The sequence below is a fragment of the Neodiprion lecontei genome, chromosome 1 (assembly GCF_021901455.1).
Source record: "Neodiprion lecontei isolate iyNeoLeco1 chromosome 1, iyNeoLeco1.1, whole genome shotgun sequence".
In the NCBI taxonomy this organism is placed as follows: domain Eukaryota; kingdom Metazoa; phylum Arthropoda; class Insecta; order Hymenoptera; family Diprionidae; genus Neodiprion; species Neodiprion lecontei.
The window spans coordinates 37033510-37060642 of record NC_060260.1 but is presented as its reverse complement, the minus strand read 5'-3'; the positions used below and the strand labels follow the sequence as shown (position 1 = coordinate 37060642).

General features: G+C 42.1%; 1 protein-coding gene across 1 annotated transcript in view; it reads left to right on the top strand.

Moving 5' to 3' along the window:
• The window catches only part of LOC107225745 (zinc finger protein 423), an 81754-nt gene that overhangs the window by 19440 nt on the left and 35181 nt on the right, over positions 1-27133 (top strand). Inside the window, exon 4 of the mRNA XM_046740105.1 lies at positions 97-168. Coding sequence (XP_046596061.1) covers positions 97-168 — 72 coding nt within the window. The remainder of the gene's footprint in view (positions 1-96; positions 169-27133) is intronic.

Sequence of the window (27133 nt, the reverse complement as noted above, 5' to 3'; positions counted from 1 at the left end):
TATTTACTCATTACAGTTTTTCGAATTTGGCTTTTGTACAATTTTCAAAATGCAACACCAATCAAGTCGAGTTAGTTTGTGCTTACTTGCTTTCAGAGTATCTCCAAGAAGATGGACCCCCTTCTCTACAAGGACCTGACTTGGAGAATCAGAACAGTTTCGACAGTGGTGAGTGTTTATCAATACAGTAGTAAACATTTTGGCATAATAACAGTCATCGCGTTTTATTAGTTTACCCCCGCCGTTACCAAACGCTGATCAAAATATTTCGGAGATACTAATCGAAGCACTAACAGTGATCGCTTTTGTTATATTCTTAACTCATCTGCACCATGCGACACTAAAAAACTACATATGTTTTTGTTAAGCGTACTAGACACACAAGCCCAATTGATCATGTAGAAATCTTGAATATACGGGTCAGATCTTTTCCTACTCAATTTCTATTCTTACATATTCAACTGTCTTTGGAAAAGCGTGTTTTATGTTGAAGTATAATTCAATGTATTCAATTATACAGAGCCACGTTGCTTATGTAAATTATTGAAACAAATGTATAAAATCTACAATAACCGTGATCATCTGCGAATTCGATGGCTCGAAATGAAGACGCATCATGAGACTCGCAAACGCGATCCCGTTACTACGAGTATTTAGAAAAGTAACTGTCAAGGAGTTCACAATCAGGTTCTTGCCCGCGAAGCTCGGAATGACGATTTTTTCGGGACGGTTGGGATGCAGACTGGAGGTAGAAGTCTGTAAATTTTCGTCACATCCCCGGTGAGGCGAAGAGTTAGGGCAAGGGCGGTGAAAATTACGCTGCATTAGGTACCGGCCGAGGAAGAGGATCTCAGAGTGGATTGGCGGGGGTTTCGAGTGTCCCGTCCGAAGGACGAGGGGCAGTTTCGCCACTCGGGCCCGGATAGGTCGGCCAGAGTTTTAGTGCGACATCAAAGTGTGACTGACCACTATGACGTAATACCTGGCTCGCGTTTACGCTGAGCTTGGCTTCCCGGGATTGTCACATATCGAATGTAGGTACGGACGGACGGCTCTCTTCGCTTTGCGGCACCGCGGCTTTGGGCTAGACCAAAATTGGACGTTTACGACCCCGTATATCTGCCGGCGAAAATTTCACCCTCAACACCGTGGAGGTCACGGATTATCCGTCATCCGATAACCAACTCCGTCATCTTCGGGCCGCGTCTCCATTTTTTTCCATCTTCTCAAACGGACGAGATTCAAGATAGTTGAAATTTTTTAACGGCTTGATTAATCAAAATGGCAATAATATGGGAAACCAGTTTGAATTTCGAGACGTTTCGAGTGGTCAGGGAAATTTGATAGAAAAGTGGAATATGGTGTATATGGTCTCTCGATCTTGATTTATGAGTTGACTTGTTCAAAATATGCTGGTTCTTACCATTTTCATCGTTGGTTATTTTGATCTTTGATAAAAGTTGAGAACAAGTCTTACGATATATTTCTTTTACCGACTTTAAATGTACTTAGTTTGTGTGAATTTCTTAATATCGTCGAAAATAACAATCAGTCGTAATACCGGGATTCTTCGAATCTCGTAACATCGAAATTTTGTAACATACTTCTCAATTCCTACTATAAAATCGTCCAGGGAATACAGTTGTTATCGACACCATAAAACATGGGAAAATTGTCAATGTAAAAATGTCAAGTTTTATGGTAATCCTGATGAAATTACCAATGATTCAAAATACCGATGCATACTAATTTTGAATCAGAGGCAATCGGAATGTCGACAGTTTTTACCAATGAGACTCGAGACAGTGGTCAATCCGAAATTTGACACTCGAATTGGAATCGATCATGGATAGGAGAGAAGGAGTCGTTCTGCATACGGTGGCTGTGATTAGGTATAGTTTCGGGAATATAAGATAATAAAGAAGTTATGAGCGATGGGACGGCGAAGGTTGACCCATGTCCGCCGTTTCATGGTAAGTATATAGAGACCGGATGACGGACCGCCGCGTTTGGTAGTGCCTCTACGGCTTTCTGGGTCGTCACTGTGGACCTGGATAGACAAGTTAGGGTTGCCGGCTAGCGGACTCCTGGGAGGACATAAACGTGCCCCTTTAGCGGATCCGTCCTTCTCCTCTCCTCTCCTCTCCTCTTCTCCCCCTTTTCTACCCTTTCCCACCCTCCGTCGCTGCATCGATAGACTCTGTGTGGTGAGCTCAAACGGATAGGCGTGCGGCAGTTTCTCGAGAAAGTCGCGGTAAATTAAATAGGCTCGTTCGATTGGGGGAACATTTTTGTCAACAAACTTTACCGATCACGATATCTTTCAGCTTTGGAAGTATAAGGTGACGGAGAAAAAACAGCTTTTGAAGAACTCTCCTTACATCGTTGGCGGTTTCTTTTCACCCTTGGTCTGATCCTGGCGCGGTAATTCTGAGATTATGATTGTGAATAAGTCGGAAAAAAATTCATTCAAGGGTGAAAAGTTGAACGTCCACTGAAACGGAAGTAAGAGAAGCGTGTGTCGTAAAGATATCGTAAAAGTGTAGCACACGTTTGGAAATTTGGAACTATTCTGAAATCAAAACAGCTTGATCATCAAAACAGCGGATTCAGAATTTTGTAATTAAACTTCGAGTCATGTATTTCATAATTGTCTGATGTCAGGTTTTTGACATGTCGATTTAAAATGACAGCCGGGTCTGTAGATTTACTGTAGAAAGTCTCGAAATATTTGATATTTGATCCATGGAAATTGACAGTTTGCAATGCGGCTTATTTGCACAATTGTAAGGAAAGATGTGCGGAGGTTCATTTTAATGGGATTTTCTGTGTGACATGCGATATAGGAGACAACAGCGTGCAATTTATCGCGTTATCCCAACAGCGAGGTTAGAGAGAACGTCTTGGCCGTCTAATTTATTGTTACGAGTTTACGGATGTTAATTGAAAGTAGCTAGCCAGCTTTTGACGTGTGTAATTTATGTGCCTTGTTTGTCAGTTCAGTCCTTGTGGATATGGGAAACCGGGTCTTGAGGCCCAAGCAGCAGCGGGCCACTTGTTGGGCAAGCAAACACTTAATTAACCCATCAAGCTTTGAGATTGAAATGGCCGTATCCTTGGCAAAGCTGCTCGTCCTTATGTACGTATGCATGCCTCGGCGGCTAGCCTAAGAGATTGTCGGAATCGTTCTTGGCTGCCACAAAATTCACCCCATACGATTTACAACCCGGATCCCCCAGGCTCGTCGTGTTTCCACGGTAATTAGAACGTCCGAAACAAGCGGGAGTCTTATTCTCGACCACATTTCGCGTTCACCCTTTTGAATCATTTGTGATTCCGTTTTCCAGCGTCTCGCTTCTGCCCCAGGATGCAGGCAAAACACGCACGAGTTGATCGCGCGAGTCAAATTTTCGTTGCTCCAGACTTTCAAGATCCCTAAATCGTGCTCGGACTATACTCTTGCCGTTATTTTCTCCGACGTGAAGTAACAACGGACGACTTTTTGGTCGTAAAAATTAATTTAGAGTCAAAATAAAATCGCAGGCGCTTCGACGGCGGCCATGTTGATTTTGTATAACTGTTGAAAAAGTTAATTTTACGAAAGAGTATCGAGGCTGAATGAAACAGAGACTGGCAGTTAACCCGATGACTGTTGAAGAAACGAGATTTACACAGAAATTGGCCATTTTTCTGCTACCCGAAAAAGTTTCTCGCCTCATACTCTGGCGAAAACGGAATTGAGCGGATGAGGGTCCGGATTAGAAGCCCGAAGCTAAACCATCCTCACGGGTGTTAATTAAGGTTTCGTTCCATCCTTCCGTACGACTCACATGTCCCAAGTTTTACGAGATACCATCGCATAAGATGCGTTTTCGTCTGCGTGTGGGGTGCTGACCAGCCTTAGATCCCGAGCGTAGAGGGTGAGTGAGCGGGGCGCGAGAGAAAGAGACGACAACTGAGCCGGAGAGAGCGAGGGATATGAAAGGGGGGTGATTTTAGTGCAATCCCCGTCCCGGGTCCTCGGATGACCGGGCTGAGGTGGCTTTCCGACCACACTAGAGGCAGGTTTACTGCTGGTTGTGGGGGCCGGCTACCGTGCCCATAAACCGACCGGACTTCCAGTCCTTCTGACTACTGGAACACCGACGACCATTGGAAATTCAAAACGCGTAGCTTACGGCAACGCACCTGGACACCGTGCATTTCGAGGAAATTGTTTCGATTTTTATTTTTTCGTTTCTTTCACCAATGAACAACCAAAGTGCGATACCGCAGGTTCTTGTTTTCGTCGTTCATTACGGTCCGGTAAAGATCGACGTTGTTGATGAGAGAATGGAAGCGATCTCGAAAAGAGCTATCTGTTTCCCGTGGCGCGTATTTCGGCCTAGTTCCTTGGCGCCAAAAAGCAATTCCCAATTGGTCCTGTTAGTCTGAGTGAAGGAAAACGGAATTGGGTTCCTTATGCTGTTTGGTCAAATGGTCTGGTAATTTGTTAGCCAATAATCCTTGCAGCGCAGGACAAGTTACTATAAATCACGAAGAGAAACATTATTTTTCAACTAACGGAGATGACGCACGGTCGCTTCTTTCGTGAGGTGAAATTTTTAGTCAAAAATTACTCAAATGTGCCGGGTTACGCGACGCCTCCTCTTTTTTTTCTATTTTTTTATTTTTTTATTTTTCATTTCTTTCTTTTCGCTGCTTTACATTGACCAGGACGTCGCGCAGGACGCGTGGGGCGCAAGCTCTGGTTTAGTACATCGTGCGATGTTCCCATGGGAGTTTCGATTCGCTGGGACAGTAAGATCCCAATCTCTTAGCCGGCCGCTCTTGCCCTATCTTCAAGTCAGTCACACGGTTCCACTTCTTTTCTCGGCCCTTGGGACCCATTGCAACTTTAACTGCTTCGTATTACAGATCTCTGGCCTCGAGTTGCCCCGCGAATGTCCTTCGTTCGGAGATTTCCATCGTGCCTTCTTAATTTCCATCCCAACACTTTACCTCTACCTCTTTCAAATCCGCTGCAGGTTATGTCGGTTTTGATTTTATTTTTTTTATTCTTTTTTAAGTCGGATGTGACGCGGATTTAATTTATTTTATTCGATTTTTAATCCTTTCCCGTCGAAGGATCGAATGATTTGTACTTTCGTTGAGCGGAATAATGTCGAATGGAATAGAACAATCTAGTTCAAAGATGAGAATGAATAATATCGAGAGTTTAATTGGCCCAGCCGGAGAAGAGGTCACCCCTATTGGGTCACAGGAAAGATTCACGGGAATGAATGAAAATAGAACCGCCGTCGACATACTTTTGATTGGATTTCCATGCAATTCAACCCGACAGCTTCACGGAGTTTTTCATTATATAGTTATGAGGAAAGTTCAGCAATATCGAATATCGCCGATTTCAAATCAGCTCTCAAATTTAGACATAGCTTACTATGAAAATCGATGCGCTTTTGCAATATCCCAGCACATTTCAGCATGATTTTATCGAAAACATTGGATTCGACGCGCCTAGATAATGTCCGTCAAGGTTGACGCAAACTCGAAGCTGGCTCATCGATCGAAATAGCGCTGAATTGCGGAGAGATTTCGGTCTGGATCGGTACCCTTTGATTTATAGTAAACAGGAACGACGCTCGTTATTTCCGCCAGCAACTGATGCATTTCCCGTGTATGTATGATCCAGCGACCGGCTCTCCATGCAACTATCTGTTCCTATCTCTAACCAACTGACGCGACGAGCTGACCTCACTTACGAAATTTGACTGCACGGTTACGGAGACCCGAATGCATTGTACCGTATTTCGTCCTGGAAGCAGGTCGGGTGGTTGGTTGGTTGGTAGAGAATGCACGTTGCACATTTCACATGTGTGGTCGAATCGCTAACGCAGTGTGAATTCGGCGGGTCGGAGGCGGGTAATTAGCCCCGATGGACGCCGACACGAGCGAGCACTTTAAATGTCCATCGAGGCGTTGACGCTCTCCGAGTTTATCTCGTTTATTATTCAACAATCTAGACTCGTTGACGGATGCTCTAACCGCTCGATTAGAGCGTCTGCTTCGCCAACGGAGAGTCTGATTGTTTCAAAGTTTAACCTCCGATCCCTCACGCCGAATTCTCTCACTCGCTCATCTGCACTGATTTGACAAAGAATTGAGCTAGCCAATATTTTATCACGCACGCAGCTCGGATCGTTAGCCAGCTCTCGAATATTGAAAGAGGAATTTTTCGGTTCATCGCTAATCCATTCGATGGTAATTAGTATATTTGCTCGGGATTTTTGCAAATTTGGAAAGTTGAGGGAAGAACCAGGTAACTTTGACAACAATGACTTTGAATGAGAAATTCGTATATCAGAATCACAATATTGCATAATTACTTGACAGTTGCTCTAAACTGTTATAAATATTCTGTCATTCGTGCAAATGTGGCTTGAATATTCACTCTTGTTGAAGTAATGGAATAAAAGCAATTGACAAAATTAAGGTTGTTACAGGCCTAAGGTACTCAGCTGCCAACTTTGAAAGGGAAAACAAAATGATCCTTAGATTCTAAAAATCATTGGATGGTATTTTCGATTTTTCATCTCAATTTCTTTTTGGCAAGATGTTTTAGAATCGGAGCCATGAATCTATAATACGGAATTTAAAAAGTTTCTAAAGTGGTACTTAGCGGAATTCATTTCAACTTATGTGTAAAAACTGTATCTTGATCCAACAGATTCACCCATACAATTCTTTTCTCCTTTTTCCATTTTTCGCTTTCAACTTAATCGGACTCGATCTTATCGCTTGATTTTCACTTTGCCCATTGAAATCTTGTCACAAGTTATCCTTACTTTAAAAACAAACAAAGAAACAAAGAGCCATAAAATGACGTAGGTATTAATTCTCTCGTTATCTCGGCGACGCCTTTGAGCTTGAGTCGTAAATAGAAAACTTGTTTCAAACAATCCTCGTAGTTTCCCCTCCATAATCTTCGTCTATTGTCGCGTGAACTTGAATTTCGAGCCGACTCCTTGCGGCATAAAATATTTAGGTAGGTTAGTACAATATTTTCGATCTCATTGTGTGGATACACCAGTTTCTTGTTTATTTTTCCATTCCGTTGTCTGATTTTCGATGTATTGAAATCGGTTTCAAAACCTGGTTGCCCAACACTTGGCGCACGAGTCGCTGACGCCACGCGGCGCTCTACCCGCGTTACACGAATGCGACCCGGTTGCTTGTCGTCAGGCGCTAGCGAAAAGTCATAAATTCTGCTAATTTGCAAAGTCGCAAAAGAAATACAATTAACTGAATTTCGAATTGCGCATTTCGAAGGGTAAATAAGACGCTGCTTCGCCCTATAATTGCATTCGCTCTATTTTACTTTGTATAAGGTGTTAGATTTTTTTAAACTTTGTTTGCGACGTTTTTTTATAAAACTAAACCAGATCACTTGGAAAAATAATGAATTTTAATTATTGGGACCTTCCTACAGTTTCAACCAGATCCAGACTACAGATTTTTTCAAAATCTCAATCACTTGGAATATACCGATCGCTGTCAATACCTCGCAAAAAAAAGTGGAAAAAAAGGAATGAAATCGTTATGTTTCGTCCAGTCGCCGCGGTTACGTGAAAACAATTATATTACTGCTGGAAAATTTGCTATAATTTGATGTTCAAGTTTTTAATCTCATTAACCGGTGATTCATCGCTCCAGATACGAGTATAAAGTTTGTCTAAATTCCGCAACCTTGACGTCGCCGCGTCGCGACCCAGAAATACGAAAGCATATAATTAAAACGGACGATCGAAGCCTAGTTCCCGCATCCGTGTAGTAGATTTTTCTAACGGTTATACAGCCGGTACAGGAACGGCGTTGAAATAATAAATAAACGGCAGATAGACGTCCAGGTATACGTACATAGCTGTATAAGATAAAGATGTTTCTCACCTGTAAGTTTGCCGTATATCGCCGCGCACCCTCTTTCTCCGCCCCTGCAGTGCGGGGTCCGTACAATACCTTAGCGCACATTACATACAGCCTGGTTATTTCTCCAGGGAGTTTTCTCACATCGAGGCGATATATGTATGCACACCGTTGAAACCCCGCGTAAACACGTTTCGCGATTCCCGTCTCTACAGGTGTGCGTCTACACCCACGCCTTTTATCCGCGGCAGAGTTACGTTTGCACCTTGCTTCCCACCCACACCTGCAACCGGAATGCACCAACACCTCGACGTTCGTGTGCCTAGGGGTGGGACCTGGCACGCGGGAGGCACACGGCACCCTGGGGACACTCGGCGGAACTTTTCCCAACGAGAAGAAGAAATTCTTATGACGGAGAAACTTTTCAACGCTTCCATGCTTCTCTGCTTTATTGCGAACGATTTCGTGCTATTCCCGAATCGTCAAGTATGCGCGTATCGCTGCTGTTGCTCACCCTATTCGATTCGAGCTTAATTTGAGAATTTTAAAATCGTTCCGTAATCAGACTCTGACAAGTATGCGAGTTGTGATTTTTCTACATCCAGTTTTGTTCATCGGGAAATCGGTCGAGCCTGAAAGTTCTTTCGTTTCAAAGCCCGAAGGCGTGCGAAATAATTCGATCGATTAAAATTTCCATCGCTTGAAGTAATATTTTTTTCAAATTTTGGAAAATTTCGGTGTTTTGAAATTTGACTGGTATTGTGCACGATTTGGCTTGATTTGAAAACAAATATTGCAATTTGGTAAATGGTAAAATGAATTCGTTTACAATCCTATCAATCGAGTCATTTTCGAGGGGGAAAAATGACGAGCGTTGAATTAATCTTTGGATTGCAAGAAAATACATAGTCAATGAACCGAATGACGTATTCATTCGATTTCGTTATCAATGGCGCGGTGTTTTAGCGTAGTTGTAAAGTATACCGCACTAGTTTACACACGCAGTGCGTACAATACTATCTACGGTAAACAATTACACGTCGTCTCGTTGTCTAGTTGGCCTGATTGAAGAAAAACGAATAGATGAAAAATCCACATTCAAACGGTGTACGCATGTAAAACGGAAAACAAAAATTGGGTATGAAAGAGGGAAAAAGAGAGAGAGAGAGAGAGAGAAAAGTGGTTAGGTGGTTAAATTTATCGTAGCGAAGCGCTAGCAATCATCATTACAACTCGGGCTTGTTACGTTTTCCGGCATATGTACCGTATATGTATGATATATAGGTATAGGATATATATACATATGTATACCCACGCATCCATAGTTGGGCGCTTCTCTGCCTGGCACACATGTCAAACGGTTACTATAAGACCGCGGTGTTATCTCGCTTCGGTATCAGCTGTCCCCCTGTTTCTAATTTTCCTTTTTTCCTTCTACTTTTCTTGCGTTTTAGCCACCACTTGACGCTCGTTGTCACGGCAATGTCGAGGAGGCGTCGGACAGTTGGGAAACCTTACACGCATGCACATGGAAATTTCAGGGAAAAAGGAAAGGAGAAAAGAGAAAAAATGCAATAAAGAAGTATGCGGTTATTATTTATTATAACGCAGAGAGAATACACGTTACGAGGTGCAATGGCTGTTAAAAACGTAATCGGAATACGCACGCATTATTACATACACGTGATGAGAAAAAAATAAAAATAAAAAATAAAACATGTATAAAAACAAAAAAAAAGAAAAAATTTGAAGAAGAAGAAAAAAAAAAGGAAGTAGAAAGAGAAATACAGAAAAAAGAGTGATGCGAGAAGCGTACGTTCGGACGTTCGTACGGACAGATGTAGGTACGCAGGAATTCTCTTCTGCGATAAAATCTGCCGACCTACACCTCCTCCCTCTTCCTGAAGGAGTATCCCTCTACTTCTTCTTCTTCTTCTTCTTCTTCTTCCTCCTCTTATGCTTCTTCGAGTTCTTTCTAGAGCCGCCGCTGCAATGGTTAACCGACCTGTGTATTCGGGCTGTTCTTGTTGTTGCGGACGAAAGACCGAACGTGACTTTATAAGAGTTGGGTGTAGGTATTACAGGGCTATACACACAGCTATTGTATACCTACTCGTCGAGGATACGCGCAGCGCTGTGCCTAGCCGTTGGGGCGCCTGGGTCAGACTGGGGGAAACCGTATTTTTCAATAAAAATATACCTATGTATGGGGAATTCCATGCGAACCCAATTAACTTCTGACCCTCACCATTTTTGGTTTTGTTCAAATGTTTTGCTGAAATTGTTCCAATTCCGAAACACTACCCTCGAATTTTCGGATTTTTTATTCAACCGGTTGAATATTTATAAATTTATTTATAAAAGGAACTCCCGAGAATTCTCGAAAACTGTATTTTTCATTCTAAATATTTCAACACCCACCCCGCGTGTCTTTTATGTTTTTATTTGGCGGTGCGTGTCCACAACGAGTTGAATGAAAATTAACAAACAATAAAACATGCAAGCAGAACCATTCTCAAGTTTATTATAGATGACAAAATTTGTTGATTACATGAAAAAAAAAAAAAAAAAACAAAATGAAAAAATGAAAAGTTCACTCGAATGTCGCCTTCAGGTCTTTTGCCCCACCTCTAGGCACGGCACTGTACGCGCGTACGCATGTCTACCGGTTAAACGGGCACCGCGATCTACCAGCACTGGGTGCAAGGGGTTAACCGAAGACAAATGTTCGCCGATCGATTGGAAATCAATCAGACGCCCCGTTGGGTAAGTGGGCACTCGAATCGGAACCTCAGAGCTCACGGACTCCCCACCGATTTCCATAACCGTACCGCGTATTATACACGCATGTTCTACGCATCAGTCGCATTGCGCTCTATCCTCATGTCTCGACTCAGAAATTAATCCACCATCAATATCTTCGAGATCGATATCATTGAGAAGTTCTAATTAGTCGAACGATCAATCGCGATCGTGATCGGTTGGATTTATACTTGGTTTTTTTTTTTTTTTTATTATTTTCTCCACGTAAACAGTGAAAGAATCGTGGAGATTTTAATAATATTCTGTATTTTCATGTTCTATTTAACAATAATACTTGGAAATTTTTTGAAACCGTTACAGGTATACAGCATCGGAATAAATGACTCGATTGCATCGTTTAAATTTGTTTATTTTATCGCAAGTTTGTATTCGTTATTTTTTCTGCGACACGATTCTCTTGGTTTTCTAATTCGACGTCTGTCGTGAGCGTTTGCTTCAAGTGTTGTTTCACGACTTCATGGAGCTTAAGCATCGCGACGGTTCGGGTGCCGGATTTCATTGCCGTGTACTTACGCCGGTCTATACAATACACGTCAGCGTGATACTAATCACCAACTAAGTTCGGCACCCTGCAGAACAAAACGCTAAATAATGATTGTCAGCGGTAAACATACATCCTACAAAAACATAGAAGAAGGCACGAAATTATCACGCGTGACGGACAAACTGTGTTATACACGTTTGCTGCTTCCGCGGTAAAAATTTGGCCGCGTCCGTTTCGGTGGAGAGAGAGAGAGAGAGAGAGAGAGAGAGAGAGAGAGAGAGAGAGAGAGAGGGAAATCGGTAAATAAAAAAAAATTTTCAACAAACTTACGTAGAAGAAAGGAAAGACTGAATGAAGACTTAATTTTGATCCATTTGATCTGTGCATCGAATCAATCGAGGCGCAACTTGAAGAAATTAGCCTGATGACTGACAAAATGAAAAAGCAATAAAACCTAAGCGAAGAATAATTTCAGTAATCCGTTAACCGTTCAGTTCCATTTAGTCAAGCTGAAGTTCCATTTAGTTGAACCACTTGAGTGCGTAGTTGAGTCGTTTTCGTGCCGCCCACAATGTAAATACCTACCTGTGAGATTCGTGCAGTTTTATGTAACGAATGTAAAATCGTGTTGTCGGTTTTGCGGTGAATAAAAATCACCCTTTTTCCGCATGCGGAGTATTATTGTTTATATTACAAGTAGAGAAAAAAATAAAAGATTATATTTAAGCTTGAAAGTTTGAGTTCAAATCTCACGGTGGTTTTAACGTACCTGGGAACTGTTACGAGTGCAACTTTTCAAAATTAGTTGTAACTTTTTTTACATCTTTTATTGCGTAGTTTTTGAGAACAAGTGATTTTTTACTTGTATCGTTTTTCATTTATTTCGTTTAATCGATGTTTCTGTCAAATGTATTTCGTTGTAATTGCGCGCAGACATGCTGAAAAAAAGCCATTTATAGCAAAGCGAATCCTGGGCTGGTTTACAGGCGTGTTGAGTCGGGGAATCCTATCCGGCAGATAACAGATCTTGAATTGGCGTTTCAAACTCGACCGCAGAATTCACCGCAAATCTTATACATCGCGTCTATGCTTGCAGCCGATAAACTCTTCTCTCAGCGAAGAGTGTGGGAGTTTGTCCTCTGATCTCAGCTGCCGGCTGTCTCTTCTCTCTATGTATATATATATATATGTATATACATATGCAACGCCGAGAACCCTGTGACGTCACTTATTCCAAGCGGTAAATGCTCAAATATTTCTCAATCAGTAGGGAAATGACATGGATTTATAATTACGCAAACTTATTCGGTCTTTTTCATTTTCAAGTATCCTAGTATATCAATTTTCAACAAGTAATGCTAGACAGAACGATGAATTTGTTGGAATTTCTGTGAACCAAATTTTTTATCCTTATGTTTTTAAATATACCTATTCTTGTTGAATATTTTTTTTTTCGTCTTCGCTTTTTGAGGTAATAAAATCATCGAACTCTAACTAAAACCCAGAAACGTATCAACACATCAGAAATCACGATTGTCGTGTGATAAATTAATGTTGAAAGTTTGAACTGATCGTCGAGATAGAAAATGAACCTATTAAAAACCGTTGAAAACTAATGATTCTTGGAAAAAGTAAAGTTTTCGAAAGCTGATGGCATTTTTTATACACTACAGGAAAACGGGATTTCCGTGTTATTCGATCAGTTAGCGGAGTTGCGAAATGTGTTTAGCTAACGACGGAAAACGTTGAGTAAAAAAAAAAGCGATAAAAATACTGCCAATTCGAGTCGCGATTTTTTTTTTTTTATAATTAACATTTTGAATCCAACCAATCTAGTTCAAAATCTAGTAAGAGCGATCGTGACGGGATAGAACAGTAACGGATACCAGACTTTCCGTTAACAGCTACAAATCTAATTTTCATTTTCTACCCATAACTATATTTTTCGATTGTGGTAAAAAATGAAAATATTTAAGGACTAATTTCTCTCAGTGTTTGATTCAAAAGCGAGAGTAGAAGACAACAGAGAAACGAGTCCGAGCCGACGAGGAGGCGGCATTTCAGGGAGACGAAAGCAGGTAGCTGACATCGGATAAACGGATACCCGAATAATTACAAGTATTTTTGATACGGAGCTACCGTAGAAGCCGATCGCCGCCGTCGGGCCGCTGAGCTATCGAAACAAAATAAAGACGCCGCCAATTAGTATTTGGGTTCATGGGAGGCGATAAGATCTTGTTCGTAGGAGGGGAGGCAGCGGTACTCTTCAGGTCTCGATCATCGGCGTGGCACTTCGATCTCCGGCTCCTGGATCGCCGGTTCAACGCCATTACCGACGGTGACTCCCTGCATTCTATCAACCGCACAGGCATTTCTCTGTGCCCCGGGGTTCTTAAACCCCGTGTATTTCCTTCCACTCCGTGGTGCAGGGAGTCGGGCTCTTCTTTTTTCCGAGATGCGGACGGCAGTTTATCGAGCCTCTCTCATTTTTCTTCACCATTTTAATTGCCCCTGTTCGCTGCAAGAGCTTCTATGCAATCCGTTCGACGTTCTCCGTTTTCCGATCCCGAAAAGGGGATCGTCGCGAGTTCCGATTATCGTGACTTTCGACGAACGTTTAATTCGCTTTACTTACGGCGATAGGAAGCTTCGTTTCGCTTCGCCACGCCAAGTTCGAACGTTGGAAGAAGAAGAGAGATAAGGAAAAATCACTTCTGCTCCCATGGCGTCGGAAAGGTGAAAAGCAAACCTTCGACAAGGAACGCCCGCGCTCTTGTGGTCGGTTGGTTTTGCAGTACCTACCTAATGGAATACACGACGATCCGTATAATTCGCGGTAAAGTCTCGACGGCGTGTGGGTTATATAACGAACGTTGAAAAGGTTGCCTCGAAGCTCCGTCGCGATGCAGCTCGACGGTTTTTAAGGCTTAGGCAATACCGTAATATCCTCCGAATGTACCCAGGTTGTAACGATATAACTCGCCTACACGGTACACACTGCATGATGCCTCGAAACCGCAGAGACTCGCTTAAACCCTAATTGAACGCGGTGTATATAGAAATATACATACACTTATGCTCGTGTCCGAGGGTATGCGATTCGCCATTAAACATTCCGAGACTCGACTCACCTTTGCCGGCTGTGAAAATACCGGGTATAGACACTGGGTTACGGGTTTTATGCCCGAACTGCCTTCGCCATTCGCCGATCGTCGATTAAAGTGCATCATAGAAATTTTGTTGTGCCGAGTATTTGTCGTATCAATGTATTCGCGAGCTAGGAAGATTTTTTTCTAAAACGCAAGAATAGAAAATAAACGAAGGCTTGAATGTTGGTGCTTCACTTCGAATTGTTTCACGATTTTTCAAAACTCTGGTAGATTAATCGTTCGATTTCAATCTACGATGACTCGTTTCGTGCAAAAGACGGATTGTCTTTTTTTTTCGACGGTTAATCCGATGTAACCATTTTTTATCGCAGTCGATGTCGATATGTAATATTGTAAATTTAAACATCATAAAAAAGGTGGTTTGTCAAGACTGCAGAAAATAGTCTTCTGAATAAAATGACGAATGATCGGGTGATTTCGAAGGATTCTACTAGACCTCGAACGATTTTAAGCTTATAGTATATGTTTACAGTTCGATTATTTGCAACTTTCGCGTAAAGTAAAATAATTTGACAAATAGAAAACAAACAATGATTATAGATTTTTGGTCAAGAAATTTGATTAACCAATCGTTTCTTCAAAGTTTTCGGATTTGTCAATAACTTCGACAATGCTGTTAAAAAATGAAAATTGCTTTTTTTTCCATCCGTCGAGTTGTATCTCTTTCTACATCGCGTCTAAATCATCGTGTCTAAAATACGCGGTGAAGAATTTTTGAAATTTTTCAGTCTAATTCATTAAACAACACGGGAGGACAAGCGGGGAATTAAAATGCGCGTAACGAAGCTTCGTGCAGCGTAATAATTATCGTTGAGTTACACAAGGCATGTGTAAACCGCGTTAGGCGGCTGCAGGGAGTATCTGTTATATTACACGATGACGAACCCATGACTTTCGCGTTCTCGGCTCGTCTCGTTAAAAAGTAATTTTTATCAACACCTGCCAGCGTTTAAATATTCGTTTAGTCACGAGTCCTCGTCGCATCAAGATTATAACTCGGAGCAGCTCGTGCGTCTGACACTAGCCTATACATACATACATACATACATATATATATATATATATATATAAACATATATAGACATAAATTCTTGTAATTTCGCATCCTCTTCGCGTCAATTGGATGGAAGAAAAATCAATGAACCATTCAATTATATACCCATTTGCAAGGACGTGATAATCGGAGTCGAACTATTTTCTACCTGTCCAATTTCTGCGTCTAGAAAATTTATGTGAATCGGTGTTAATTTAGCAGAGATTCTCGACCGTCGTACGTTTGGGGGGCAAAAACGGGATGTGGTTTCCTATTTTTTTTTTTTTTTTTTGTCTTGTGTTTTTAAATTATTTCGGGGGGTAACTCGATCGCGTCGCGGGCTTGAACTTGAGCTTCTGGAAACGAAGAGATGATTTATTGAAGCGCGGATGCAAACGGGCCGGGGCCCCATGTAGAGGGACTTGGGTGCACAAAAACCCGCGGGGTAGCAAAAACTAGACGACGGGGGCCCGCGTTGCTGCTACCACGTGGGAGGGCGTGCGCCACGTGTTAAACTCGTACGTCACGCACGATATGTGTAGGAATACGGTGTACCTATGCGTATGTCTGTAACGAAATTATTTGATTCGTAACGATTTCACGCATTTTCATACGCATGCGCGATATATTCGAATTATTTTTAATAATTTTCTTTTTTCTTTTTTTTTTTCACTTCTTTAAGTCCGATCCCGTTGCGCAGTCGCGTGTTTTCATTACTCATTTTGAATTTTTAACCGCACCACGTTGTTTTCAATTTGGAATTGTCGCCCATTTGGAAAAGTCTGAATGCAATTTGGCGCATGGGGGATAAAATCGTAGAATCTGTGCATAATGAAGAAAAACGACTTTTCAAAGACGCGAAAAACTGTTTCATGGAATTATGAAATGTATTGAATCGAAATAAAAAAAAAAAACTGTCCAAGTAAAGAATTATCCTGAAAATTCTCCATCTTCAATTACATTTTCTATTCCTCAACCATTCTGCATCTCGACTTTTGCATTATACCTGTCCATTCTGTATCTGAAAATTCTTCCAATTTGATCGTCGGCTCTCTGAAAAACCCGATCACATTTCGTCCCTTTTATTACGTATAGAAATTCCGCTTTTTCGCCCCCACCCCAGAAAATGAAAGCTTACAGCAATCGGCCAACAAAGGAAAAAAACAAAAAAAAAAAAAAAAAAAACCAACCATATAACACATCGAGTTGAAATATTTGTCGAAGATGCTGTTTTTACTCCGTATAATTGTTCGAGTTTCTTTTTCCGTTGCATGTGTTTTTTGTTTTTTTTCTTTTCCTCTTCAAGACAACCCTTTTCCGTACATTCTCGTTCTTAAAAACGACGCTCGATACACGCGTTCGTGCCCTGAACGTGTGTATGCGTGTGTGTGTGTGTGTGTGTGCATAGGAAGCGTTACATAAAGCATAGGCCGAAACGAGGCAACGGGGTGCCGTGCCAAGATACCCATGGGGTTTATCCCACCTTTCCCCCCTTCGCCTCTCTCTCTCTCTCTTTTTCTCCCTCTCTGGCACGCGAAAAAAAACGTATGATGCTAATAATAGTAATAACAACAACAACGATAAAAATAAAAGTAAAATTCGCACTCCAACTGCTCTCGCTGTTAGGTTGTTGTTGTTGTTGTTATTGTTGTTGTTGTTGTCGTTGTTGCTGTAGGTATAATACCTGTATACATACGATACGGAGCAGGTACGCGGTTAGTTCGACTCCGCCGCCAGAGATCTATGGGAAGCAATTTAAATTAAAAGCAGCTTTGCGCACCCGATATTTGCCGGACCCTTGGGGGCTCGTATCATTCGCATAGGTTGGTTTTACCTCGGCCGAATATCACGCGATGTGCGTTGTTGTTCTGTTCGATTGCGATGTAGCCGGAATCAAAACGCGAAACACCGATTGGCAGGTGAATGCGATTTAGATTCTTAAACGGTGAAACTGCGTCTCGGAAGTAAAAAATTTTAGTAAAAAATTTTATTCGACGATCAAAGTTCAGATATAGAAATAATTAAAGAGACTCCGAATCTTTTAAACGGTCACTCGGGTCATCGGCTCTTTAATTAAACGATAATGCTCGACTTCACGTTATCCAATCGATTTCAAATCCTTCAAATGTTGATGACCTCAGATTTGTATACCTTACGGGTTTTTTTTTGTGATACGATTCAAGCCGATTCTTCAAGTAATTTAAACGACTAAACGCAATGACTAAAAATTATAGCAACCGACTTAACTCACAATCAGTGTTAAAAGAGGGTGTTCGCCCAGAGTGTACTTTCAACGAGTCAAATCACCCAAGCGAATATTAACGATTTCAATTTCACGAGCACTTTCAACCGACCTTACGCTACCTTGCAATATTCCGTAACAAGATTAGAGAAAATTCTTGGAATAACTTGTTTGCACGTCTTCGTTGCAGCCACACCTGAACGAGAATCGATTCGACGGTTTATAAAAATGACTCAAAACGACTCAACCCCCCTTGTATCAGCTGCACCAATTCTTTCCCGGTCGCTCGGAAGCTTTGAATTTACGAGTTTCGAGTCGGGATGTCGATGTGCGTAAAGAGGAGTTGAAGCATGCACGACGATGGATGGGAGGAGGGTGTAAACAGTAGGTGGAAGCAAGAGGAGAGAGAGACTGATACGTTTGTTCGCGAGTGTGTGTACAAGACGCGTGCAAAAGGTAAAGCGAGACACCGGGGGTGTCTGTCTATACAATCACCTCACATGGGTGTACTCCGAACACATGGATAGGTCCACACGTGAACACGCGGAGCGAAAGGCCAGGGGACTAACAATCGGAAAACAGCGTTGGGCTGGCGTGGGGGTCGTCGAGGAGGAGGATAGGGGCGCCAAAGGGCCGTTCGAGGATTCTCATCTCCCAGGATCCCTCGCCTACCATACGAGCGACGTTCCTATTCTGTCCTCCACCGCTCGCCGTGCTGTAGGTAGCTAATCATAATTACACCGAAGGGTCTACCCGGCAAAGGTGACCCCCGAACCTCTCCCTCTTTCCCTCTGTCTATCTATCTATCTGTCCGTCTGTCTCTTTCCGTCCGTCCGAACCTTCGACCCTCTATATTTACATATTTTTTAATTCAAGGCGACACCGTCGCGAAGGGGCGGCGGAGAAGGGCCTGGACATTTTTTAAGTTGATACGGTTTTAAACGGTAAAACCGGGGGAATGATACTTGTTTATTTGGTGACCGTATCACGGGACATTTGTTGAAGAAAATTATTTCATTGCCGGATACGTTGAAATTGTTCCAATTTTCAAGAGTGAAATTTCAGTCAAAAAATCCCCAACTATTGCAATACATTGCAGCGTAACGATGACGATTATTACTTTAATACGTATGTAAATGTATACTTTATACTCGTTATGTATTCACTCCTGAGGATATAAATGTGAACATACTTTGGCCTGAATTTTGTCACTCGGAGGTTTTTGGGATCGCTGATGACGAATTCGACGTCTGAATTAGATAATTTCTAAACCGAAGATGTCGGATCCAATACGGTGGACGTAAAATCGAAAATAATATAAAAATTTGATGATTCCGGTCAAAGATTAGATGTTTCCATGTTTCAATAGCCGTACGAAGTAACAAAGATGATTGGAAGTCGTAAGTAGACTGTGATTATACCATAGGACGTGGACATTTTTTACATGGGACGCTGAGCGTCTAACTGTGACTGAAAGGGTTTGTTCACACGGAGGATCGATGACGAATCGGCGGAAACCGGATGTTATTTAATTTCTACGGAAAGCTCGCGATCCGGGAATGATTTCACCCTTGCGACGTTTCCTCATCCTCGTGAGCAGAGGAGGTGGGTCAGAATGTAATGCATTGAATTAGACACAAATGCACCCTGGGCGCCAGTTCAGCGAGGCTTCCCCACGCCTCGCATCTCTCCCCGGAGAGGTTGCCACTCCTCGACCACTGCCTCGTTTTGCTCGCCTCCTCTCTCAACTTCGGAATGCGGTTGCATTTAGAACAACCCCCGGATTATACCAAAGTACCGATAAACAAACGAGATTGTATCGCTTTAACGCAATTGCGCGCAATTTGACCGCACGAGCTCCGAGTTTTCCACAATCACGTCGCAATTATTATCAGCTCGGTTATTGACGGGTGAAAGAATTTGAATTTTGTTTCAATTTTTGCGATTCTTGTTATTCTCAGTCCGTAATATTGAACTTCACAATTTGAAGATGTCGGTTGTAAAAAATCAATTCATTTTTAGGGCGGCCCGTTTTGTTTAAAAAATTATCTTCGACGGTATACGGATTTCCTTTTTTTTCTAGTAGTTGATCGGTGTGATATTGTAGAGTATAATGAAAAAAAAGTGCTTCGATAGATTCGTAGAAAACAGTATTCCGAACGAAACGAATTATCGTGGTGTAAAATGAAACGAATCTACTAGATTAACGACGGTTTTTAAACGATTTAAAACGAAGCATCGATATATCAGCTTTCGTTAATAATTCGAGTACCTTGTACTTTTGTATTTTCAAAGAGATCTTCGCGGTAATTTGACACAAGCTCAACGCGCGACCATCTCGCAATAATATTAACAGAAATTATCGGTTTTTTGGCCAATCAGCCTCTTTAAAATCGAGTTTCGTTCAAAGTACCTTCCGAAACAGATTTTCACGGTTTGCTTCTTGCCGAATTTGATAAAGGAATGAGGAAACGTTGAGTTTCTTTACGAGTTTCCGTTCCCTTACCGTCGCGGATTCGAATCGTCAAACGTCAATGCGACCCAATAATGCTCGCGATTCTTTTAACGGAGCCGTTGAAAAAGGGTGGGTTACCTGCGCCTTCTTAAAACGGTTAGGTACCCAGGTCGGATGTATAAAGTTACCGTCGGTGTTCCCTCGGCGCGTACACATCATTCTCTACATTAATCCTTAATTCTCTATCTATGGACCTTCGGCTATATTCACCTGCGTGTGCGGCGCGTAACCAGATACCTCAATCATCTCGTCACGGTTTATAACTTACCAAAGAGAAAACCCCATAGAACGCTTACAAAGGGTGTCCCACAATAAACCGCCCTCATAGGACACCGTGGGCAAGCAACTTGCCTGCTTAAACCGCACTCGTCACGTATTTTTAAAACGCGATCACCTATCCAAAATCGGACCGTCTCAACAACGAAGAAATCAATCGGTTCGTTTATTCGTTGTTATACTTCTCGTAAGATTCCTTGATCTAATTTTTCTTCATTTTTTATAATGTAAGTAATAAACGAATCGTTGTACAGCGTTCGAGACAACATCTGTTACTTACACGCAGGATTTTTCTGAAAGTAGGAACAAAAAAAAGAAACAGAAATGATTATCATTTATTAACGATTCTCAAAATATTCTCAAACACACCCCTCAAAGTTATAGTTAATAATTGAATCATTTTTTTAACTTGCGGTCAGAATTAAATGATTTATTTGTAAGAGACTACTTTTTTCACCAATTTCATGTTTTGTAGAGCTTGTTCACGATAACAGTAACATTATCATCAAAAGTGTTTCATACATCGGTCCGTCTTCTAAGGATCGAAATTGAACGTGTTGACACGTTTCTTCAATTTAAAAAAGAAAAGAATGAAAAGAACGTTTCAAATATACAGAAGAAGATGATGCCTGAAACGATTTGAAAATATAATTCCTTACGTAATAATTTATTTATAGTTAACATTCCGCGTGTCGTTATAACATAGAGATGCGGATTCGTGGCGTGCGCGTTACGCGGGAATAATTATATGATAAAACAGGAATGGGGCCGGTCTTCTTAAAAAAAAAAAAATTGTACCCTAAGCCCTACACGGGATCCCGTACTTTGTTTTATAGAGCGGCGAGGTTGGAAATGGGGGATTGAGTTACGGCAACCCCAAAAACGCAGCCCTCACCTGTGTCGGCTTCCTTGTGGATTAATCGGGTAACCGACGAAGTTTCAGCGACGTGAAAATATGCGTGATAAAAACAACGTCGTGTCTGGAGTGCGCGGAGTTTTGCCTGCCTACCTTTTTTTTTTTTTTTTGTTCAATCATACTTGTGCAAAGAGACGGGTTGAAACGAAGAACAACGGTCTTATTTACTACCGATTAATCGTAGAATTCGATTGATTATTTTTTTACAATTTTTTCTCCAGTGACTCATTAATGATGCAAGAGTAATGTTCATTAATAATTTTTCCGAATAATTCGTCATTAATTTTTCTAATTAATCAGCATTTTTCGACCGACTGTTTTGTTGATTAACGATCGTGATCACTTGAAAAATATACAAGAATCGCAGTTTACTATTAATTAATAACTATTTCCACCGATTTTTCGAACCTCATTTATAATCAACGAAATTTTAGGCGCTCCGTTTTACGGACCGAATAAATTAACTGCTGTTACAAAACGATAATTCTAATAAATGTCAGTTTATACGAATAACATTTACAAAGTGTAGCAATTGCTTGAAATTTTATATTTTTTTAACCGACGTCCAAGGTCATAAATGAATTTACGAAACAATGGATGTGTTATTAAAGATTTGAAATTGAAATTCTTACCAAAATCAATTGGCTTTGTTCGAAAAAACGGCATTTGTTCAGAAAATATTGACAAATCGTGACTGATCCTTTGTTATTTGACCTGTGTTTTAAATTGAATTCAAAATGCCGCAGCCCCCGTACATTTTTGACAGCGCGATATTATTTTCACAACAATTCCATTCAACGTGTGATATGCGTAATAATTATCGCAAGGAAGGGACGGACTCGGTTCGTTTGTATTCGAATAATCCCACCCTCGAAATTCAAAGAGTGTTTTTTGGCCCTCGGATCCTGCGACCTCGAAGCGTCTTGACGGGAGGGCGAGGAAGAGGTTCGAATAATGGGTGGTTCTGATTTTTGTCTTTCTTAAACGCGTCATTGTGGAAGGAAGGGCGGCCTTTTGACGATGAATCCGGGGTGTGCGTGGGTACGAGAACCCCTTGATACGGCGGCAACGACACCCGATACACGGGTTATTCGTGCGGTTGAACCTAAGGCTCCTAAGCGTTTCATCGGCCTTTGTCGATTTGTTCTTACGTTAGACGAAACGCGGCAAACTCGTTCTCAATTGCAGGTATATCGTACGCATGTGTGCACGTATGTACGCCCAATTTCAAAGGGATCGGGTGATCGGAGAGAACGGAATCGTTTCCCATAAAAGTTTTAAAAATCCTCTCGCATCTTGTGCGCCCTTTTCGCAAAAACGATTCCCACATTCTGGAAGAAATATGAAAACGCGAGAAGAAATTGATTTCTTATCGTCTACGTTGTCGACCGATTTGATGTACGGTCGAAATTCGCAAGGATTGATGATCCACGTTGCATTTGTGAAATTCGAATTCGAAATTTGACAAATTTGATTCGGGAGTCCTACTTTTGTCCTACTTAATCCTCGGATTTTAATCAACATTTTGTAAGGATTTGTGACAGGTGGTTGGATTATTTGAACATTGTGATAAATCGAAGATCGATTTCCTTACGCCAGTCGCAGTTAGAACGCGTTGCTATTTTGTGCATAGAAACTAGATCAATGAATCGATCAAGATTGGAGGATCGATTGGTACAACGGGAAAACGACTGGAAGAGAAGAAGTTTCGCATCAGGTACTATCAGGCACTTGCACTTCACGCCGAATAATTCGGTAAAAATCAGTTCATCTGCCGACCATAACGGAAATTCATTGGTACATTGTTCTGTTAGGAAACGGGCGACGGGCGGAGGAAGAGAAAAGGGAACGAAATCGGTAAAACTGTAGTAACTACTTGCGCACAGATTGAAAAATGTGCGGCACCCGACGTTTTTCGAAAAAGAAATTTTCGATCTATGTAGATTCGATTCAACCTGCGAACCAGGAACTTCATGGTCGAACGTTACGCGAGAGCGTGTACAAATGAGAATCCAAAGAATGAAAGTGAGGTGAAAAAATACACGTAGAAAAATAAAAAAAAACGTGGAAAAATAAACGAAAAGTGAAATTGAACTTGAGACCTGCGAGAGTAAAAGCCAAAGCTGGAGGGAAAGTGGCCGAAGAAAATTCGAATCAAGATAGGTAGGTACCGCGGACTGCGAGAGAGGGAGGGAGAGAGAGAGAGAGAGAGAGAGAGAGAGAGACCCTTGGCGAGAGGGTGAGATGTAATCCGAGTGGGTTAAACATTTACACCGAACTTGCCTTTCTTGGGTTTCTATCTCCGTTTCACTCTCGCAGTTTCTGCCGGCCTCGGAGGCTCTCCTTGCCTTTCCATCCCGCGATGAATTACAGTGTGTCCTTCCCTGGAGGCCGGAACCGCCGTTCTGGCACCAAGAGTCGCGTGATTTCCACCCCAGACACGGAAAGAGAGTCATGCCGAGTAGTTCATTGCCAAGAACCAGGGCCGTAGGCATCCCGTTCCTCCTAATACACGGCCATCCATGCACCTACGTCGACGGCTTGCCCCAAGGATCCGAGACCAACGCCTCGCACCGTCCGAAGCACAGCTCTTACAAACTGTGACAAATCGATACGTTCCGAGGAGATTTTTTCAAACTTCGTCTCACACCTTACTTCAGCCGTTTCTTGCCTCCTGCAGGACCTTGCCACGCTATCTGCATCGTACGTTTCTTTCACCTCACTTCGCCGCTGCTCCCGCTTCGGCTACAAATGTATCGGCGCAAAGTTCAACCCCCCCTAATAATATCGAGATTTAAAAATTGCTCGCTTGGCGTTTGATAACTGCAATTTACGCCGACTAGCGAGAGCTAATCTTCCAGAAAAAAAAAAAAAAAAAACATGCAGATCGTAGAGAGTGGGAAATTTCTGTCACCGCAATTCAGCTCCGTATTGACGAAATATACCGCGTTTCAGGTATACTGCAAGAGTAAAAAATTGATCTTTAAATTTTTGAAGTAGCTCAGTTCGAACATTTTCCTCCAAATTTCAACTCGATCGAGCCAGGGGTTATCGATTTATCGCTAAAAGTGTAATTCGTGGGATAATAATTTTGAGGTTACGTCGCTTAGTCGTCAAGCATCGCAGCGCGCCTCGTGATCCCGACGAGTTTTCCGAAAACACACAGAAATATCCCGTCAATTAAACGTGACCCGGTGAATACAGTTTTTCTGAAAATTTCCGCGGAGAAACGGCGCGTTGCCGAGGCGGGGAGGAGGGGGGAGGCTGAGGAGAGATCGGGAATTTCAAGTTGGCGCAGAAGCCCTGATTCCCCAGGGTATGCGCCAGCAGGGCGGATCTCGGTAAGATTGGCTCAGGGCTTGCTCCCCGGAGGCCAAGACTCAATTAAACTTTAAGATGATATGCAACCCCCTCCCTCGGCCTATCCGGACGCTCCCTGGTGCCATCCTGGCTTCCACCAGCCTCCCTGTTATACGTACGTAATACTCTTCGGTGATAATTCTTTCCCTTGACAAAGGTCCAATCTCAATTCACTCGCCGCTCGCCGATCGCGACTTTTCATGGAATCGATCGTTCGATTTCAAGCGATACGAATTCTCATCTCTTATTCGATCTGATTATCTATAGATAAAAACCGTCACTCTTGCACCCTGTAAAAGTTGGTACCGTAGTTGTAACGATTATTTTTATTTTAGCGCGAGATGTCGATCCGTTTCCGGTTTATCCCGAAAATTAATTTTGCCGCAGAAGGAAAGCACGTCGATAAATTTTACCACATTCAAGAGTCGTGCTGCGGACGCTCAGCGTTTGGTGAAAGTATCTAATTGAGGATGAATCGGTGATGATGCAGGTGAAAAGACGCGGGCCTGTGGAATCGAACGAAGGCATATCGGTGTCGTTGTATACGCGTCGTTTAAAATGCGGCTCTAAAAAGTCCTTGAAAGTCCTTGGAAGAGTCGAGCCTCGGTGACGGGCTCGCTTCGTCTGTTTGTACATCGCGGAGCTGCGAGAGTTAACAGCGATCAAAGGATGACCATCAATTCAGTGGCGATCAACGGTGAAGTAGGCCTGAACATTGGCGTCACGTTTTCTGTGGGAGCAGAGCGAATTGTAGCTAAGCGAGTGACAAAATAAAAAGAGTTGAGGTCACCGCCGGACTGTGGGAAGCTCTTTGGCTATTGAGAGATTCCCGGCCCGGCTGCAATATCGCTCTCTCTCTCTCTCTCTCTCTCTCTCTCTCTCTCTCTCTCTCTCTCTCTCTCTCTCTCCTTGCCGCCCCGCTGTCTTCGTCTATCCGTATTTTATATTCATTCAACCTTACGGATTTATCTTGACAGACGTTTGACGGACGCAGCGAAATTCTCATGCTTAATGCTGCGCAATTCGTGCCAACTCCCTTTATTACAATACCGAAATAAATTCTTAACGGATTTTCACGGACGCGGTTTATTCCCATCCGAACGATTTCACCGTCGTTCCTCGATATCTTATAAAAATTTCTCAATTATTATAGAGCGAGGATTCGCGGATGAATCGCTTTTATTCGTTCAACCAGATTAGTGAAAAACGTTTGGATCGATTGTCATAGATCAAGGGTCGCACTGATTCGGACACCTTTGCGGTTTCAAAAATTTCTGTTTCCGATATCACAGAATTTGCGATACAGACCTGATCAATCTCGAGGTTCAGACTTTCCGCATCTCGATCTATCTATCATCGATACATCAGCGATATACGTTTTTTAGTAAGAGTAGCAGTAGTTATATTTTAGTTGTGCCAAACTATTCAGAAAGGAAACATCTATCGTCGTAAAACGGGATAAACTTTGATAATTGAATATTTTTATTCGATTATTATTTATTATTATTTATGATTAACCCTGACAAACGATATGCCATTACAGTTTTCGCTATCGAACACTTTATTTCAAAATAGTCGGAGAATCTGTGCATCGAAATCAGACTAATGATCAATTTGGAATTTTACTGTAAACAAGCTGCTTTGGTCGGAATGCAGTTTTGACTAGGAAAAGTATAATTCTTCCTCGATTGTCAGATCTTCAAATTATTTTTGAAAATCATTTTCTTTTATTTTCCGTAACGATCAACGATCGTTCGAACGAAGAGTTAGGAAAAGAAAAAAAAAACTGTTTCAGATCGGCGAGAAATATACTAATCCGAAAGACCATTAGAATTGGATATAAAAAAGAAACGCAACAGATTTGACAAACATCTTAAACGTTCAAATTATAAAACCTCTTCTCAAACCATTGATATCTAGCAAGTTTGTATCATTCGAATTAGTTCAGATTCATTTCTAGCACACAGTACCGTACGTTGTTTCAAACAACGTCTGTCGATAATTTTTCCAACGCTTTTCTTTTTATCACATTTTCCAACATTAATCCTCGAATCTAACCCTCCAGATTTTATTTTCGGCAGCTGTGCGAGTTGATTCGTTTCTGGTAAAACAAACGCAGGGATATACCGGATGATGCCGGATTCAGGATCGGCGGCTAAGGGGGGGCGGAGAGGGGGGGGGGGGCGCCCTGGATCATTAAATTGTCCGTGACACGAAACGCTCGATTTCGTCGGGGACGCGAAGGAAATTGGCTTTTCTGAAACAGATATAGGAGAGGCATGTGACAATGACGTGGTGTTTAACATGGTCAAGCCAGCGGCATCGGGGGGAGAGGGGGGGGAGAGGGGGGGGAGGTCGCCCCCCATAGCCGCTACGGGGGTTCTTGTCGTG